Source organism: Eumetopias jubatus, unplaced genomic scaffold (genome assembly GCF_037043125.1).
Source record: "Eumetopias jubatus isolate StellerSeaLion01/CBP00866 unplaced genomic scaffold, mEumJub1_p1.0 scaffold_15, whole genome shotgun sequence".
Classification (NCBI taxonomy): Eukaryota; Metazoa; Chordata; class Mammalia; order Carnivora; family Otariidae; genus Eumetopias; species Eumetopias jubatus.
Window position 1 is genome coordinate 73535561 of NW_028274821.1, and position 21368 is coordinate 73556928.

General features: G+C 42.4%; 1 protein-coding gene across 1 annotated transcript in view; it reads right to left on the bottom strand.

Annotated features, from left to right (window-relative positions):
• SUSD1 (sushi domain containing 1) overlaps positions 1-21368 on the bottom strand; it is a 128221-nt gene that overhangs the window by 22696 nt on the left and 84157 nt on the right. Inside the window, exons 14-15 of the mRNA XM_088018819.1 lie at positions 11629-11720; positions 9987-10173 (exon numbers count right to left, since the gene is read on the bottom strand). Of these exons, the coding sequence (XP_087874945.1) occupies positions 9987-10173; positions 11629-11720 (279 nt within the window). The remainder of the gene's footprint in view (positions 1-9986; positions 10174-11628; positions 11721-21368) is intronic.

The window sequence follows — 21368 nt, forward strand, 5'->3', positions numbered from 1 at the left end:
GACCAGCATTTCTGACTTCTAGATCCTTTCCAGTCACAGAGCATTCTGTCCTCATTTTGTTCTCCCCAGCAACTAGATATCCCAAAAGGACCTTCTACTGGGAGGGGACTATATCGGCTGACACCAGCGTTCTAGTATCTAACTGGTAGTTACGTTCATAGTATGACTGCAGCATTCTGCCTTGTGGATACCTCAGCTCAGATGCACTAGGCACTAATGAAATGCACTAGCTGTGTCCTGCACAGGCCTCATCCCATATAATCTTCTCAACATTGCTATGAAGTGAATGAGATTTATAGAGGGAGAAAGGAAGAGAAAAAGACAAAGAATAAAATATGAATGCCTCTCCCAGGTATTATATAAGACTGATGAATAGCTGAGCTCTACCTCTGAAACTAATAATACACTATATGTTAGTTGAATTTAAATTAAATTAAAAAATAAAAAATAAAAAAACATGAGTGCCCCCCCAACCCTGGCCTTAAAATCTGTTACAGTGAAATTAAGGACTAGGAGGCCAAGATAAACACTCAAGAGTTTATTTATCCAATTAGAAAATAACCTTGGTGGGCACCTGGGTGGCTCAATTGGTTAGGCGTCTGCCTTCAGCTCATGTCATGATCCCAGAGTCCTGGGATTGAGCCCCGCATCTGGCTCCCTGCCCAGTGGGGAGTCTGCTTGTCCCTCTCCCTCCACTCATTCTCTCTCTCTCAAATAAATAAATAAAAATCTTTAAAAAAATAAAATAAGAAAATAGACTTGGGGTAGAAATTCCCAAACCAAATTATAATAAATAAAAACTTATACCTTCCTATATTGTTTGTGGGTTTTTTTGTGGGGGGGGTAGGGACAGAGGGAGAGGAAGAGAGAATCTTAAGTGGCTCCATGCCCAGTGCGGAGCCCAATGCAGGGCTCGATTTCACGACCCTGAGATCATGACCTTGAGCCGCAATCAAGAGTCGGACACTTAACCGACTGAACCACCCAGGCGCCCCTAACCGCCTAGTTTTTAATTTTTTTTAATTTTTAAAAAAGATTTTATTTATTTGTTAGTGAGAGCGCACAAGCAAGGGGAGTGGCAGGCAGAGGAAGAAGCAGGTTCCCTGCTGAGCAAGGAGCCTGATGTGGGCCTCAGGCATGACCTGAGCTGAAGGCAGAAGCTTAACCAACTGAGCCACCCAGGCGTCCCTAGATAGTTTTTTAAAGCACTATCAAATATGATGGTTGCCAGAGGGTAGGGGGTTGGAGTGGACAAAATAAGAGAAAGAGATTAAGAGTTAAAATCTTCCAGTTACAAAATAAGTAAGATATGGGAATGTAATGTACAGCATAGGGAATACAGCCAATAATATTCTAACAACTCTGCATGGTGACAGATGGTAACTGGAGTTATTGTGGTGACCATTTCATAATGTATATAAATATCAAATTATCATGTCATATACCTAAAGCTAATACAATTTGTACGTCAATTATTCTTCCATAAAAAAGCTCTATCGAATATGTTAATTATACATCACCTACCAACCCTTTTGTTAGCCACCTTTATACACCATGCATCCTGGGAGGCTGGGAGAAACAGCCATGGAAGACACAGTTTCTGCTTTCCAGGAGTTCGAAGTCTCACAGTGGAGACAGTTTCGTAAACACATGGCACTTAGAGCTACGATAAAGTCGTACACGGGGCATTGTCGGCGTGCAGAGGAAGAACACCTGACCAAGGGCAGGGGGTGGAGAGACCATCGAATGCTGAAATGCATGTACCCAGGGGCAGGTGGTAGGAGAGCGGGCAGAGACAGAACCGCAACCCTGCAGGAGTTCAGGGATGCTGGAAGGCGGAGTCCCGGCCTGGGACAGGCACACAACCAAGGAGGAGGTGTGGGGATAGGTCAGATTGGGGGTCCTGGAAACAAGAAGTCATTTACAGAGTGTTAGCAGATGTGGATTTTAGAAATGCAATTTAGACAGCTGGTTGGAGGATGAACTGGAAAAGAGCAAAAGTACAGGTTGTCCAAGACCCTAGGTAAGCAGTGCCTGAGGTCTGAAGCAAGTGAAGGACCGAGAATGGAGAAGAGGGGGCAGATGGAAGAGACACTCGGAGCCACTGAGAGCCCCCAGTAACTTGTATAAAACACTGCCAAGTCTAGAACTTCTTCCAAAGTCACCCAGATATGGTCACATAAATTCTGGTTTCTGTAAGCCTGTGGGATTGCCGGGGACCCTCAAGGTGGCCTGAAACGGCCCCTGCTTACAGCCGAGGTCTCACAAAAGGTGTTGAAGGTCTACCTCATTTCCAAGAGATTCTGGATCTGACACCCCTGAGGAAGACAGCTGCAAGCTTCCTGCGGGAGTGAAGGGGAGAGGGGGCTGAGATTTGAAAAACCCCGACCAGGTCCCCCAGGGGAGTGTGCCCCTTCTAGTTTGAGAAGTTCTGCCCTCAGCCCTTCACGCGAACAGGGAAATGCCCTTTCATTTGTGATGTTTTGCTGTCACCACAGAGTAAGTGGTTTTTATCACATACTTCCTGTTTTCAGCCCCAAGGGAGATTTACTGTTCACTCTGTGTGTGAGAACCCTCCTCGGCCTCTTTTAAATTGTTTGCTCTTCTCTGAGATTAATAATTCTAGTTCTTCTAATCTCTTGGCTAACCTTTTAAGGCCCCTCCCCCCCCCCTTTCTCATCGCCCTCGGACAAAGCAGAACAAAGTGCTTGCTGGGCTTGCAGAAGGCGGGCCCACGGAGGGAGCAGGAAGCACCCCCCCCGCCCCCCCCCGCCCTTGTTGCTAGTTTCTGCCATCCAGCTGATACTATCACCATGTGACTTCCAGACTGCTTTCTGCTCTGAGACCTTCCCCACCTTGGTTTTTAAACAGGAGACTTTTTCTCTCTAATGTCAAAGCCTGAACTTCATCAGGCTCGTTCTTAGCTACATTTGAAGGTTAAATAACCTTAATTTCCAGCCATGTTTCCAGAATGCTATTCCCCATCCCCCAAACTGGTGTCCTGGGCAGATGTGTTCTCTCCTTTCCATGAGCCTCATTACTGATTTAAACTAGATCAGACTCAAGTCCAGAATCGGGTCTCGTCTGAGCTGGAGAGTGTAATTCTTCCACCCTGGGTATGTAAGGTGGGGGAGGACCCAGAAGGGAGAACCTCATTACCATTCCAAGGTGTCGACAATATCCATCCTCTATGTGAAGCAAACGACAAAGGAAAACAGAAGGGCTACCACGTGAGAAAACCTTGCAGAGTAAGGAGAAAAGCAATGAAGGAGAACGTGCCCTACAAAATATTATATATAGTATAAAATCATAATAATTGAAAGAGTGAGGTGCAGGCATAGGACAGGCAAAACAATGGAAGAAGCTAGACAGTCTAGAAAGAGACCCAAACAAATAAATGAGAATATAGTGTATGACATGGACAGTCTTTCCAAACGTGGCGGGAAACTGGCTTATCATTTAGGGGAAAAAATGACCGTGTAAATTTAGCTTTATACCATGTATCAAGATGCATTCCAAGTGGGTCTACGTTTAAAGGTGAAAAGCAAAACTATTAAGAAGCATTAAAGGGCCACCTGGCTGGCTCAGTCGGTAGAGTATGTGACTCTTGATCTTGGGGTTGTGAATTCAAACCCCACACTGGGCGCAGAGCTAACAAAAAAAGAAGCAGCAGCAGCATTAGAAAATATTAAAGAATAAGAATTGATCTGGGGCGCCTGGGTGGCTCAGTCGTTAAGCGTCTGCCTTCGGCTCGGGTCACAGTCCCAGAGTCCTGGGATCGAGCCCCGCATCAGGTTCCCTGCTCAGCGGGAAACCTGCTTCTCCCTCTCCCACTCCCCCTGCTTGTGTTCCCTCTCTTGCTGTGTCTCTCTCTGTCAAATAAATAAAATCCTTAAGAAAAAAAAGAACTGATCTAATTTCAGGGCAGAGAAGGCTTTTCTTGGCATGATCAGAGGCAGAAACTAAAAAAGCATCAATAGAATTGATTACATGAAAACTTAAAATGTCTAAATGTTAAAAAGTATATTGACAAGAAAACCAAACAGTAAATAGTATGGGGGATTATAATATGTATAACAAAAGATTAATATCATTCATGTAGGCAAACTATCAAAATCAATAAGAGAAAGGAGGTAATATAAGTGAAAATGTGTTAAAATCCTCCCAAAACATACCAAAATGAACAAAGAGAACCAAAAATAGAAAATTATATATCTGCACCAAAACTAGCAAAGGTCCCAACTTTATACTATAAACTTAAAGTAAATGCAAGGAATTAACCCACACAAATAAATACACATAAAGACACTGTGATGGTTCTCTCCTAATCCTTGGCACCTCCCCACATAGACCACGCTACATGCTGAAGACGTGATCAGTTGGAATTGACAGCAATAGAAAAAATGGTAGCATGGCTGGCTTCATCTCCCCTATCAATGAAGTTATGAGACTTAGCCTTCCAGGGAAAAGGAACAATATTTTCACCTTTAATCCCCTCTTCAGCACTTAGCACAGGTCTTTGTGCATAGCAAGTCAATAAATATTTGCTGGATTAAAATGTTATGTCACAGTATGCCCTTCCCACACTTCTATCACACACAGAAACTCTGGTTTTTAGGCTTATGAGGTAAAAAAACGTTCCCATTCATATTTTGTAAAAGCTAACACTAATAGAAGAAAATAATAATATGCAGCCTATTTTCCTCTGTGGTGTATCATCTATGTCTCCATGGGGCCTAGACCTGCATGTGGATGCTTTCAGGGAGGGGAGCTGGGAGATATCCATCCCCACATAGCCATTCACTTGGGGGTTTGGGGTTGGATTTGCAGCTAGAAAGTAGTTGTGAGATTGCTGGGGATGAGAGCAATCGATGGCCCCCGGAGGAATGGAAGGGCATGTGCGCTCCCGTCTGGCCTGATCTAACATTAGATATCCAGATGTCAAAACACTTGTGTCCATGAAAGATTTTGAGAGAGTCCGGACAAGAGGGAAACAGCGGGGTGAAGGCCAGTCCCTCTCCTGACCTCTCCTGCAGCTTCAGCCCCTGGGAACCAGGGGGCCCAGCAGGAATACATGTGGTACACTGGAACAGCCTAAGGAGATAGGGTTCTCAGAGGACACGGGTGCACCAGCTTTGGATGGTCTGTGGGTCGCCAACCACAGAAGAAGAACTCCTTCTGCAGAAGAACTCAGCAGACTTGGTCCCGCACAGTCCTTCCTGGGGGCACCCAATAGTCATGGAGAGGAGGCAGGGGCTCTGGCTCCTCGTTCTGCAGGTGGAATCAGAGCTCCCTCCACTGGACCTACCCTCCATGAAGGGGGCAGTCTGATAATGCTTGGGACACACATGTGTGTTTTCAATTGCTTTGCTGAACATCTGAAAAAGTACATTCTCTTTTTCTTCTCATGAATGCAGGAAGAGATGGGAAATTCCCCATATAAGTTGCCAGGCTTGGTACTGAAGGCAAACTTGGGAAGGAATGGTTTCCTTGACATTTTTTCTTCCCTCTTCTCCTCCGGCATTCTTGATTCTTTTTTTAATTTAATTTATTTATCTGAAAGAGAGCACAAGCAGAGGGGCAGACGTAGAGGGAGAAGCAGGTTCCCCACTGAGCAGGGAACCCGACGTGGGGCTCAATCCCAGGACCCTGGGATCATGACCTGAAGTGAAGGCAGACACTTAACCGACTGAGCCACCAGGCGCCCCTGGCATTCTTGATTCTGTAATAGTCAACCTCAAATGATCACAGTGTTGGGTGCACCAGTGGTTTTAGCTTGACATTTCCGTGCACATTTGCTGTCTCTCTCTCTTCCTCTCTCTCTCTCTCTCCCCCCAGTTTCCCCTCCCTGGCTTTCTCTCACTCCCTATGGTAAGATAGTTTTGCCTACAGCTTTCTGACTTGGCTAAAAAATAGCATAGCTGACGTGGGAAAGCCCTTCTGACTCTGTATCTACACGGAGGATGGAAGTTTGCTCTTCATCCTGTCCTGAAGGGAATATAAATGGTGGAGCTCTTCTGAAGAATTCAGCTCACTGGGCTCTATCTGAGGAAGCTTGTCAGCCCCGAGGCAGAGACTCCGCGAGAGGATCTGGTCTCACCCTCGCTCTCCAGTTCTCACTGGGACACTTGCCTCTGTCCTTCAACATGCCTAGAACTTGCGCCCTCCTCTGAGGTCAGCGACATATTTAAAGCACTTGTCTTCATCCTGTTCCCATCAGTAAGATTTAGTTTAATGTAAGACATGAGGGAGGGAAATTCCACTCACTTTTCTTCTGGGAAGTCAGGTGCTGCGTTTTCCAGACCCAAATCCCTTGCCTCACATTTCTGGTAAAATTCAAAAGTTCACGATTTTACTGAAACAAAGCCACATCTTAGGCAATCAGGCATACCTCTCTTCATATCAACATGAAAGGCTCTTTTTTCTCCCCTTTTATGAAAAAGAGGGCTTGGGTGGCTTTTTGTTTGTTTGGTTGGTTTTTACCCCTTTAGAAGATTGTAACAACTTGAATTTTCACACACTTTTTAAAAAGTTTCAAATTCTTGGGGCGCCTGGGTGGCTCAGTCATTAAGCCTCTGCCTTCAGCTCAGGTCATGATTCCAGGGTCCTGGGATTGAGCCACATCGGGCTCCCTGCTTGATGGGAAGCCTGCTTCTCCCTCTCCCATTCCCCCTGCTTGTGTTCCCTCTCTCGTTGTGCCTCTGTCAAATAAATAAATAAAATCTTTTAAAAAATATGAAAAAATAAAATTTCAAGTTCTTTAAAGTAGGGTAGAGTTGGAAAATATGCAGCCATTGTCTCCGAGCTTAGCTAAGGGTCTCAATGGATTTAAACAGCTCCACAGTGTCCCCTGGTGGCCATGAGCACAGGGCACTTGAGCTACTGGGGCTCTATTGAGCCTACAAAACAAGGTAGAAGTAAGTGTCTCCTCAGGAAGAAACTCTTCTCCCCAACTCAAAAAACATGATATACTAATTTGAATCCACAATGCAAACCATCCAAAACACAAGGACCGAAGAGCAGGAAACTAAACAGCTTTTCATTTGAAGAAGTCACCAGAGGAAGGAATGCCCAATTGAACATTACTTCTCTTTCCAGCCCAAAAGGTGGTGAATTCCTTTCCTCTGAAAGTCTTTCTTCACTAACCAGGCATCCCCTCAACACCAATAATACCCGGGGGCCACTCAAGGCTTGTGCTATGTGGCAGCACTGTCTTTACATCTCTGCCTTTGAGGAGCTATTTTAGGAGGGGAGAAAGAAAATAAACAAGTACATTAAAAAATGCTGCAAGTTCTGACAACAGGTTCTGTGATGAAATTCAAACAGTATACGTGGCTAGAGACGGATGGGGTGGAGATGGAGATTATTTGTGCAAGGACGGGAGGGAGAGCTCCTCTAAGGTAATGACATCTGAGCAGAGACCCGGATGATTATAAAGAAGCCACATGCAGAGAGTGCCCCAGGAAGAGTAAACAGTAGATGGAAAGGCCTGGATGCATGAACAGGTTTGACCCGTCTCAGGAGGGCAGGGAGGCAGCAGATGCTTAGTGAGAAAGGGGGGGAGTAGAGGAGATGAAGTCAGTGAGGAAGGTGGGGGTCAGGAAGCTGGGTTCTATTCTTTTTTTTTTATTTTTTATTGTTATGTTAATCACCATACATTACATCATTAGTTTTTGATGTGGTGTTCCATGATTCATCGTTTGTGCATAACACCCAGTGCTCCATGCAGAACGTGCCCTCTTTAATACCCACCACCAGGCTAACCCATCCCCCTACCCTCCTCCCCTCTAGAACCCTGTTTGTTTTTCAGAGTCCATCATCTCTCATGGTTCGTCTCCCCCTCCGATTTACTCCCCTTCATTCTTCCCCTCCTGCTATCTTCTTTTTTTTCTTAACATATATTGCATTATTTGCTTCAGAGGTACAGAACTGTGATTCAACAGTCCTGCACAATTCACAGCACTCACCATAGCTCATACCCTCCCCAGTGTCTATCACCCAGCCACCCCATCCCTCCCACCCCCTGGGTTCTATTCTAACACTAATACAAACTCACTGGACAGTTTTCAGCTGGGGATGACATGTTCTCCTATGCATTTTTTTAAAAAATCACTCTGACGCCTGAGTGATCTTTTTAAAGTCATGGTCTTCGCTGTAACTTGGGGGGGGGGCGGGGGGGGGCGGGAGATTGACAGGCACCCACGAAAGCAGAAAGACCAGTAAGAAAGCTACCACAGGAGTCCAAACGAGAGGTGGCTGGCTTGGATAAGGCTGCTTTGTAGGGAAGAGGAAGGTGGGGAAAGTAGTTGGATACAGAATCTATTTTAGAAAGCAGCCAATGGGGCTTGTTGACAGATTAGAAGTCGGGGGGTGGGGAGGAGGGGCACAGAATCTCTTTGGCCTGAGCCACGAGTGAATGAGAATGCCAATACCCGAGACAGAGAAGCCCGGGTGGAGAATGGCTTTGGAGGTGACAGAAGAGTTGAGAAATCAAAATCCTCTTGGACTTGCCTATTGCGCGTGCAAGAGATGTTTAAGAGATGACTGGATATATGAGTGTGGAGCTCAGGGGAGGGTCTGGGACTAGGATACGTATTTGGGAATCCTCAGCATACAGGCAACGCTTGTAGTCAGGAGACGGTATCGGCACAAGGGGTGGCTAACGAAAAAGAACAGAAGCAGGCAGAGAGGACATCAATAAAAGAGGACGGAGCCAGCGAGGAAGCCTGAGGAGGAGGAGCCAGCGAGGAAGCCTGAGGAGGAGGAGCCAGCGAGGAAGCCTGAGGAGGAGGAGCCAGCGAGGAAGCCTGAGGAGGAGGAGCCAGCGAGGAAGCCTGAGGAGGAGGAGACAGCGAGGAAGCCTGAGGAGGAGGAGCCAGCGAGGAAGACTGAGGAGGAGGAGCCAGCGAGGAAGACTGAGGAGGAGCCAGCGAGGCAAGAGGACCCAAAAGCCAAGCGAAATGGCATTTCAAGAAGGAGGGGATGTCAGCTGCTGTGGGTGGGGAGGGAATCAGATACAAACAAAACTGCCCAGTGGATTTTGTAAGATGAATACACTTCCAGTAAAGCAGTGTGGACAGGACAACTGCCTTCGGATTGGAACCAGTTAAAGGGAGAACAGGAAATAAGGACGTAGAGCCTACATAACAGACACTTCTTTTAAGGAGTTTCACTGTAAAAGGGATGCTGAAAGAAGTAGCCGGAGGGAATATGGGATCAAAGGAAGTGTGTTTCTTGTTTCTTTGTTTTCATTTTTAAAAAAAGGAGATACTACGACATGCTCATGCCGTGTTGAGACTATTTCTCTGTTGGGGGGACATGATGATTAGGCAGGAAAGGATGGGGTCCAACGTACCTGAGGGTGGCAGTCACCTGAGGAGTGGGGACAGGAGAGAAGACAGAATACATGGTTCTGCATGCGGGTAGCAAGGGGAGACTTGGGAGAGGCAAGTCCTCACCTGATTACTTCTAATTGCTCAGTGAAGTCAGAAACAGGAAGCTAATACTCTGAGTATTAGCTCAGAGTGGGGGAGGGGGAGGAGGAGAGGGGAGCATCCCAGAGTTGAGAAGACAAGAGAAAATGAGTGGAAAATGAATTTGCTAGGGGACCAAAGTGGGACTGCCAATCACTTTTCCCTGAGAATAACCGACTCTTAAGGCATTTGCGACAAAAAGACAATCACACATACCTGAGAAACAGTAATGAGAGCCTTTTAGGTATGAAATATGTTAAATATTCCAAATAACCCGAAGGAATGTACCCAGCACTCATGTACACGTTAGCCAGGATTTGATTCGTGTTACTACTTTGTCTCGACTATCTTTCTAAGAAAGAAAACATGACAGGCACAACCACAGGACCCTTGCATCCTCACTCTTCAGGTTCACTGTACAACAACAGGAAGCAGTGGTGTTCCTCTTCATCGGGGCCCACCTACAGCTCTGCGGTGACCTCGTTCCTTCAAATGCTGCCATTCAAGACTTACCTGTAATCTGCGTTGTCAGGGAGAGGACCACGGGAAGCTGAGAAGACAAAGCGTGGACGCTGACGCTGTAGTTGGTACCCGGACACAGGTCCAAGCACATCTCAGGAGCCTGGCTCCTGGCAGTGATATTAAAGATCATCTCCTGGGCAAATTCCTTCTGATACCATCTCTGGCCCTGAATGTGGAACTGAAACAGAAAATTCACTAAGTGAACGGCTAGCTTGAGGAAGGCTCCAAATGCCTGGATACTTGTCCTCTCTCACGAGCCATCTTGCCCTCGACTCTAAAGTTCCTTCAAAAAGTGAAACAGAGGGGTGCCTGGGTGGCTCAGTTGGTTGAGCGACTGCCTTTGGAGCGACTGCCTTCGGCTCAGGTCATGATCCTGGAGTCCCGGGATCGAGTCCCGCATCAGGCTCCCTGCTCAGCAGGGAGTTTGCTTCTCCCTCTGACCTTCTTCCCTCTCATGCTCTCTCTTTACCATTCTCTCTCTCTCTCTCAATAAATAAATAAAAATCTTTTTAAAAAAAAAAAGTGAAACAGAATGGTAAGCAAATCTCAGAGTCGTCATACCCTAAGCACCGTCGTTACAATGTATCAGTACAATAAAAATATTTTTAAATCAAAATGTACAAAAGGCCAAAATCCCAGTGCTAACAACGTTCTCATTCTTGTTCTCGCATATCTGACGCACAACACCGAAATGTCTGTGGGCGGGGGCAAAGCCACAGAACATTTTCTACAAAGAAAATGAGGAATCTGAACTAAGGCTTCCCCAAAGCAGGACCTGAGTGATGATACTCCTAGCTGGCCTGGTTAAAGCTCAGCAGGGCTTTTCTCCTCGGCCTGCCCCCTTCATTTTTTTTTTTTTTTTTAATAACGCATTTTTTATTTTGTGAACACAGTATTTGCAATGTGACGGCCATACACCTTCCAATCTTGCTATTCATTTTACAACACTTGAGGTTTAACTGGATGACCCTGGACCTAGGCAAGCCACAGTGTCTTCAGGATCACGGAGCAACTTTCAACAGTTTAATGTGGTACCAAACTGAATCAAAATAGGAGCTATTTATAGATGAAGCAGCATTTAATGCTTCATATAAAGCAATGCATATTTTTTTAAAAGTTAAAATGCATATTATCTACATAGATGTGCCTGCCCCCTTCTGACATTCTCCACACTTTCGGGTAACATCCCAGCACCTGGCCCAAGAGACATACTTCTCTGCCCACTTAATTTCTTCTAGTAGCAGCTCTCATCCCATGGTCTTTACCTTTCTTACTCACAACCACAATAGCTTCGAAAGCTCCCCCTTACTCTCTAGACACGTCCAGACCTTGATCAGAGACATTGGCCTGAAGAGACACACACAGGCAAAAGCCACGGGTTCCTTCCATGGATGTGGACATCAGCTCTGCATCAGGCTATGTGCACAAAGTAACTCGCATGGCTTACTCAGCAATCCCCAAGGTCTCTCTCTTCAAATACGTAGAAGTGCCCATTTTCTTGCTTTTTCTTGCAATTCTTACTATAAATCTGCCATTGATAATAACAGCTACATAAGTAGATTTTTAGGTTTGCTGATATTTTTTTAAATTTCCCACACTAGACAACATCTATACATAGAGTTCGGTAACTTACTGAATACATCTCCTCTATATCAGCTGTCTTTGTACTTCTCCATCTCAAGCAGGTTTCATTAAATATTGAAATGTTACCGATGATCTGTTTTACTGCAGCGGGGAAAGAATGAGAAATCAACTTACACTCGATACAAACATACTACCTTTCATACAGCATGGAACTCTTGATCTTGGGGTTGTGAGTCAGAGTCCCATGTTGGGTGTAGGGATTACTTAAAAAATAAAATCTTTTAAAAATTACTACCTTTTTTTTTTAAAGACTTATTTATTTGAGAGAGAGAGAGAAAGAGAGCACTCGTATGTTGGGGGGGGCAGAGAGAGAGAGGACAAGAGAGTCTTTTAAGCAGACCCCACACTGAGCACGGAGCCTGAAGAGGGGCTCAATCCCATGACCCTGAGATCACAACCTGAGCCAAAACCAAGAGTTGGATGCTTAACCAACTATGCCACCCAGGCACCCCCCCAAAATACTACCTTTTAATCAAATCATATACATGGGATGATTTCAGCAGAATTTTTTTTTTTAATTTTATTTGTTTATTTGACAGAGACACAGCGAGAGAGGGAACACAAGCAGGGGGAGTGGGAGAGGGAGAAGCAGGCTTCCTGCTGAGCAGGGAGCCTGATGCGGGGCTCAATCCCAGGACCCTGGGATCATGACCTGAGCCGAAGGCAGACGCTTAACAACTGAGCCACCCAGGTGCCCCATTTCAGCAGTATTTTGATTTAGAAATTAGTGGTAGCAGCACTTTTATATTTATGTAAACGCAGTTCTGATAAAAGATTTAAAATCAACATGTACCTAATCAGAGGACCCCTCTTAAAAATTACTTAAATCCAGTCACTGCAAACTCCCCTGGTTTACTAACCTAAAACTGCAACTCAGCCTTGGACAACCTCATTTATATAAATAAGTATCAATTTCAAATTCTGAGCTGGGAGCAACACTTTAGCAGAGAATTGAGAAGTGCTCTTTGAAGAACTGAAAAAGATTTGCTAAGAAGTTTCACAGCAGGGGTACCTGAGTGGCTCAGTGAGTTGAGCATCCAACTCTTGGTTTCAGCTCAGGTCATGATCTCAGGGTCCTGAGATGGAGCCCTGCATTGGGCTCCCCACTCAGTGGGGAGTCTGCTGGAGATTCTCTCCCTCTGCCCCTCCCCTACTCAAGTTTTCTCTCTCTCTCTCTAAAATAAATAAATAAATCTTTTAAAAAAAGTTTCATAGCAACACTGCAATAATTAATAAATGATAAAGACAACTCCCAAAGCACATGGAAAAAGAAGTCTCATGGGAGCCAAGCCTTTATTGTGTAAGCCCTTGGCCTGACAGGTTTCTATGAATGAAGCCATGTTGGTAGACGTGACCCTTCTTTATGGACTGGGCAGCTTTGCCCAAAGGAAACCTGTTCTACAAGTCACAAGCTGTACTTCAAATGCTATAAGACAGAGTAGATAAGAAAGTACATGTGATTCAGAATAACGCAATCTCACCATTGGGTATAGAAGGTTTTCGAGGTAAGTAGCAGTGGTCCAAGGAACCTTATGTTTATAAAACTTTCCAAACCAATAACCTCAGGGCGCCTGAATGGCTCAGTCAGTTAAGTATCTGCCTTCACCTCAGGTCATGATCCTGGGGTCCTGGGATTGAGTCCCATGTCAGGATCCCTGCTCAGCGGGGAGTTTGCTTTTCCCTCTCTCTCTGCCCCTCCCCCTGCCCATGCTCTCTCTCTCACACACGCTCTCTCAAATAAATAAAATCTTTAAAAAAAACAAAAACAAAAAACCTCAATACTATTTAAATAGTTCCAGGGGAGGGATGGTGGAAAATTAATTAATTAGTTAATAATTAAATAAACAGTTCCAGACCATACAAAAAGGTGGAAAGTTTCCCAATTTTTTCAAGATGACTAGATAACCCACAACAACACAAAAACTGTGCAAGGATAGCGCAATTACTAAACACACTGTGCCAAACTCACTCATTAATATAAATGCAAAAATAAAATATTAGCAAATAGAAGTCAGCAGTACATTCAAAGAACAATACACTGTGACCAAGGAAGATTTATTCCAGGAATACAGAGATGATCATTATTGGAAAAGCTATTAATAGATTAAAAGGGAAAAGCCATATGGTTACTCTTACAACCATAATGGTTAATACATTTAATATACATTCCTGACTAAAAACCTTAGTCAACTAGGATTTAATTTGATAGAAATGTCTTAACTTAGAAGAGTGTTTATCAGAAACTACCACCCTGGGTAGTAAAACAATGAGGCAATTTCTAGTAAAGTTGAGAACAATAGAAGGATGCATGTTCTCATAGCTATTATTTAGCATTAGCTAGAAGATTCTAGACAACATGGAAAGAGGTGAGAACAAAAGAGCTATAAATCCAGGAAGAAAGGGAACAAATGTTACCACTGCCAGTAACCCTAACAGAATCCACTGAAAAGCAAATATGAAATAGTTTGAAAGCAATGTTAAAACAAATACAAATAATGGGACTTCAGCAAAGCATACCCAAATACAAGAACATAGAAAAACTAGTGGTTTTTGATGTATCTGCAAGAACAAGTATGGTAGGCTGAAAATGTGCCCCCCACAAATGTCCACATCCATCTGTGACCATGTTACCTTACATAGAAGGACTTCACAATGTGATTAAGACAGGGAGATTATCTGGGATTATCTAGATGAGCCTAATGTAGTGACCACAGTCCTTACAAGAGAGAAACAAAAAGATCAGGGTTGGAGAGCCATTTAAGGACAAAAGCAGCAGTTAAGCCAAGGAGCTTCAAAAATGGAGGATGAAGCCACGAGATAAGGAATGTAGATGGGATCTAGAAACTGGAAAGGACAAAGAAACGGATTCTCTTCCCCAGCCTCCAGAATGAAGACAGGTCTGCTGCCACAGCAATTTTAACACAGTGGAACTGTTTCAGATTTCTGACCTCTAGAAGTATAATAAATTCACATTGTTTTAAGCCACTAAATTTGCAGTAATTTGTCATACTAGCAATAGGAAAATGAAACAACAAATAAAATACAACAAAAAGGCACAGCGCCCAGCCACTGCAGTGCGCTGCTCCCAGCCACCAGGTGCACAGCTGCCTCCCTCTACACACTGCACCCAGCCACTGATGCACGCTGCACCCAGCCTCGTGCACCCAGCAGCCCCAGCTTGCAGCCCCCAGCTACCGCAGCACTTTGGGGAATCCAGCAGAGGACTAGTGACCAAGTGCAAATTTTGCTAATACCACCTCCTGCTCTCAAGTTCCCCGGCAGGCACTCTACCCTGCCTGGGACCCACTAACACCACAGAGAGCAAACACAGCCCACAACACGCAGAGAGTCAGTGCAGACAACTACGCTGAAAGAAAAGAGACTCAGACACAACAGCAGGCTACACACATAGCAACACAGAGAGGATACTCTCCTGGAGTGCCAGGTTCTGGTGAACAGGCGACACTGCACTGTAGGGTACTCCAAGACCTCTTCTTCATAAAGTCACTACTTTCAAGAGTATAAGACATAGCTGACTTCCTTAACACATAGAAACAGACACAGAGGGGCAGACAAAATGAGGAGACAGAGAAATTTATCCCAAATGAAAGGACAGGACAAAGCCATGGCCAGAGATCTAAGCAAAACAGATATAAGTAACATGCCTAATAGAGAATTTAAAGCAATGATCACACGGATACTCACTGGACTTGAGAAAAGAGTGGAAGACATGAGATAAGGAATAACAGCAGAGATAAAGACCTCAATAAATGAAATGCGAAACACATTTGATGGAATGAACAGCAGAATGGAAGAAATAAAGGAACAAATCAGTGACCTAGAAGACAGAGTAAAGGGAAGTAACCAAGCTGAACAAAAGAGAGAAAAAAGAATTATGCAAAATGTGAATAAACTTAGGGAACTCAGTGACTCCATCATATGTAATGACATTTGTGTCATAGGAGTCCCAGAAGAAGAAGAGAGAGAAAGGGGACAGAGAATTTATTTGAAAAAATAATAACTTGACGCACCTGGGTGGCTCAGTTGGTAAAGCATCTGCCTCTGGCTTGGATCATGATCCCAGGATCCTGGGATTGAGCCCCATATCAGGCTCCCTGCTCAGTGGGGAGTCTACTTCTCCCTCTCCCTCCATCCCTCCTCCTGCTCATGATCTCTCACTCACTCTCTCTCAAATAAATAAATAAATAAATAATCTTTAAGAAAGAAAGAAAGGGAAAAAAAGAAAAGAAAAAAGAACAGAACAGAAAAGAAAAGAAAAGAAATAGTAACTGAAAGCATCTGCCTTCGGCTCACGTCATAATCCCAGGGTCGTGGGATCAAGCCCCACATTGGGCTCCCTGCTCTGTGGGAGGCCTGCTTCTCCCTCCCCCACTCCCTCTGCTTGTGTTTCCTCTCTCGCTATGTCTCTCTCTGTCAAATAAATAAATAAAATATTAAAAAAAAAGAAATAATAACTGAAAAATTCCCTAATCTGGGGAAGGAAACAGATATGCAGATCCAGGAGGCACAGAGAACTCCAATCAAAATCAACAAAAGCAGACCCAACCAAGACATACTGTAATTAAATAGCAAAATATAGTGATAAAGAAAAAAATTAAAGCAACAACAACAAAAGAAGAAGAAGAAGAAGACGATGACGACGACGATGACAGTAACTTACAAGGGAAAACCCATAAGGTTGCAGGACATTTTTCAAGAAAAACTTTGAAGGCTGAAAGGGAGTGGCATGATATATTCAAAGTGCTGAATGGGGAAAGTCTGCGGCAAAAAATACTCTATCCAAAAGGCTATCATTCAGAATAGAAAGAGAGAGAAAGAGTTTCCCAGACAAACAAAAACTAAAGGAGCTTGTGACCACTAAATCAGCCCTGAAAAAAATATCAAAGGGGATTCTTTGCGTGGAAAGGAAACCAAAAGTGACAGTATAAAAGTAGGAAACACAAAAGCAGTAAAAATGAGTATTTCTATAAAAAATGAGTCAAAGAACTCACAAAATAAAACAATGTAATATATAATAACATACTTCTAAAACATGGAGAGAGGAGAAAAGACTGGGTTCAGACTTGAGCGACCATCAACTTAATATAGACTACTATGGGCAGAAGACATTATATACAAACCTAATGATAACCATATATCAAAAACCATAATAAACATGCAAGGAATAAAGAGGAAGAAATCCAACTCTATTACTAAAGAAAACCAGTAAACCAAGAAAGAGAGAAAGAGAGAAGAAAGTATCAGAGAAAAACTTCAGAAACAACAAAAAAACAAGTAACAAAATGGCAATAAATACATATCTTTCAATAATTACTTTGAATGTAAATGGACTAAACACTCTAATCAAAAGACATACGGTGACAGAATGAATTAAAAAAAAAATCTATAAGCTGCCTACAAGAGACTCATTTCAGACCTAAAGACACCTGCAGATTGAAAGTAAAGGGATGGAGAAACATCTATCATGCAAATGGATATCAAAAGAAAGCCAGAGTAGCAAGATATTTATATCAGACAAAATAGACTTTAAAACTAAGACTATAATAAGAGACAAAGAAGGAAACTATATAATAATAAAGGGGACAATCCAACAAGAAGATATAACAATTGTAAATATTTATGCACCCAACATGGGAGCACCCAAATACATGTAACAGTTACTAACAGACATAAAGGAGCTAATCAATAATAATACAATAACAGTAAAGGACTTTAACACCCCACTTACATCAATAGATCATCTAAACAGAAAAATCAACAAGGAAACAGTGGCTTTGACTGACACACTGGAATAGATGGATTTAAGAGATATAGTCAGAACATTCCATACTAAAACAACACAGTACACATTCTTTGCAAGTGCACACGGAACATTCTCCAGAATAGATGACATATTAGGCCACATAACCAGCCTCAACAAATTCAAAAACACTGAAGACATACCATGCATCGTTTCTGACCACAATGCTATGAAACTAGAAGTCAACCATAAGAAAAAATCTGGAAATACCACAAATACATGGAGGTTAAATAACATGCCACTAAACAATGAATGGGTCAATGAGGAAATAAAAGAAGAAATAAAAAAGCACATGGAAACAAATGAAAACGAAAACACAAAGGTCCAAAACCTTTGGGATACAGCCAAAGTGATTCTAAGAGGGAAGTTTATAGCAATACAGACCTACAAGAAAAACCTCATATAAACAACCTAACCTTACACCTAAAGGAGCTAGAAAAAGAACCACAAACAAAACCTAAAACCAAGAGAAGGAAGGAAATAAAGATGAGAGCACAGGGCGCCTGGGTAGCTCAGTCAGTTGTGTCTGACTCTTGATTTCAGCTCAGGTTATGATCTCAGGGTTGTGAGACTGAGCCCCATGTTGGGCTCCACACTCGGAATGGATCCTGCTTAAGATTCTCTCTCTCTTCCTTTGCCCCTCCCCCCTGCTCATGCGTGCTCACTCTCTCTCTTGCTTTTTCGTTCTCTCTCTTAAAAAATTTTAAAAAATTAAAATAAAGATGAGAGCAGAAATAAAGATATAAAAACAACAACAACAAAAAACTCCATAATAGAACAGATCAATGAAACCAGGAGCTGGTTCTCTGGGGGGGTAAAAAAATGATAAACCTCTAGCCAGATTTATCAAGAAAAAAAGAGAAATGACTTAAATAAATAAAATCACAAATGAGAGAGGAGAAATAGCAACCAACACCATCGAAACACAAACAGTTGGAAGAGAATATTATGAAAAACTATACGCCAATAAACTGGACAACCTAGACGAAATGGATAAATTCCTAGAAATATGTAAACTACCACAACTTTGAACAGACCAATAACCAGCCAAGAAATTGAATCAGTAATCAAAAAGCTCCCAACAAACAAAAGTCCAGGACCAGATGGCTTCATATGCAAATTGTAGCAAACATTTAAAGACAAATTAATACTTGTTTTTCTCAACCTCTTCCAAAAAGAAGAAAAGGAAGGAAAAGTTCCAAATTCATTCTATGAAGCCAGTATCAACCTGATATCAAAACTGGATAAAGACACCACTAAGAAAGACAACTAAAGGCCAATATCCCTGATGAACATAGATGCAAAAATCCTCAACAAAATACTAGCAAACTGAATCCAACAATACATTAAAACAATCATTCACCACGATCAACTGGGATTTATTCCCAGGATGCAAGCATGGTTCAATATTCAAATATCAATCAATGTGATACATTCACATCAATAAGAGAAAGGATAAGAATCATATAATCACTTCAATAGATGCAGAAAAAGCATTTGACAAATACAACATCCATTCATGACAAAAATCCTCAACAAAGGTCTAGAGGGAACATACCTCAACATAATAAAGTCCTTATATGAAAAACCCATAGCTAACTCATCCTTAATGGGGAAACACTGAGAGCCTTTCCCCTGAGGTTAGGAACAAGACAAGGATGTCCACTCTCAACACTTCTATTCAATATAGTACTGGAAGTCCTAGCCACAGCAATCAGACAACAAAGAGAAATATTATTAAGGCATCCAAACTGGTAAGGAAGAAGTAAAGCTTTCACTATTTGCAGATGGCATAATACTATATGTATAAAACACTAAAGACTCCACCAACAAACTGCTAGAACTGATAAATGAATTCAGTAAAGTTGCAAGATACAAAATCAATGTACAGAAATCAGTTGCATTTCTATACACCAATAATGAAGCAGCAGAAAGAGAAATTAAGAAAATGATCCCATTTATAATTGCACGAAAAATAACTAGATACCTAGGAATAAACCTAACCACAGAGGTGAAAGACTTGTGCTCTGAAAACTATAAAACACTGATGAAAAAAATGGAAGATGACACAAAGAAAAGGAAAGACATTCCATGCTCATGGACTGGAAGAACAAATATTGTTAAAATGTCTATACCCAAAGCAGTCTACACATTTAAAGGAACCCCTATCAAAATACCAACAGCACTTTTCACAGAACTAGGACAAACAATTCTAAAATTTGTATGGAACCACAAAAGACCCCGAATAGCCAATGCAATCTTGAAAAAGAAAAGCAAAGCTGGAGACATCACAATTCCAGACTTCTATGATATTGGCCAAAAATGGACACAGAGATCAATGGAACAGAAGAGAAAACCCAGAATTAAATCCACAATTTTATGGCCAATTAGTCTTTGACAAAAGAGGAAAGACTATACAATGGGAAAAGGACAGTCTCTTCAACAAATTGTGTTGGAAAAACTGGACAGCAACATGCAAAAGAAAGAAACTGGACCACCTTACTAAACCATACACAAAAATAAATTCAAAGTGAATGGAAGACCTAAATGTGAGACATGAAACCATCAAAATTGTAGAGGAGAACACAGGCAGCATTTTTGACATTGGCTGTTGCAACTTTTTTCTAAATATGTCTCCCCAGGGCAAGAGAGACAAAAGCAAAAAATAAACTACTGGGATTACATCAAAATAAAAAGCTTCTTCACAGCGAAGGAAACAATCAACAAAAAAGGCAACCTACAGAATGGGAGAAGATATTTGCAAATGACATATCTGGTAAAGGGTTAGTATCCAAAATATAAAAAGAACTTATAAAACTCAACACCCCAAAACCAAATAATCCAATTTAAAAATGGGCACAAGACATGAACAGACATTTCTACAAAGACATACAGATGGCAAACAGACACATGAAAAGATGTTCAACATCAGTTACCATCAGGGAAATGCAAATCAAAACCACAATGAGATATCACATCATATCTGTCAGAATGGCTAAAATCAACAACACAAGAAACAAAAGGTGTTGGTGAGGATGTGGAGAAAAAGGAACCCTCATGCACTGTTGGTGGGAATGCACACTGGTGCAGCCACCATGGAAAAGAGTATGGAGGCTCCTCAAAAAGTTAAAAATGGAACTACCTATGATCCAGCAATCACACTACTGGGTATTTACCCAAAGAATGCAAGAACACTAATTCAAAGGGATGCATGCACCCCTATGTTTATAGCAGCATTATCTACAATTGCCAAATTATGGAAGCAGCCCACTGTCCATCCATTGATGAATGGATAAAGAAGATGTGGTATATATATATATATATATATATATATATATATATATATATATATATATATATACAATGGAATATTTTTTTTAAAGATTTTATTTATTTATTTGACAGTGAGACACAGCAAGAGAGGGAACACAAGCAGGGGGAGTGGGAGAGGGAGAAGCAGGCTTCCCGTGTTGCAGGGAGCCCGATGTGGGGCTCGATCCCAGGACCCCAGGATCATGACCCGAGCCAAAGGCAGATGCTTAACGACTGAGCCACCCAGGTGCCCCTATACACAATGTAATATTACTCAGCCATAAAAATGAATGAAATCTTGCCATTTGCAATGACATGGATGGAGCTACAGAATATTATGCTAAGTGAAATAAGTCAGTTAGAGAAACAAATACCATAGGACTTCATTCATATGTGGAATTTAGGGAAAAAAAAGAGATAAATCAAGAAACAGATTCTTAACTATAGTGAACAAACTGATGGTTACCAGAGGGGAGGTGGGTGGGGGGATGGGGGAAATAGTGATAGGGATTAAGGAGTACACTTGTCATGATAAGCACTGGGTGATGTATAGAATTGTTGAATCACTATATTGTACACCTGAAACTAATATAACA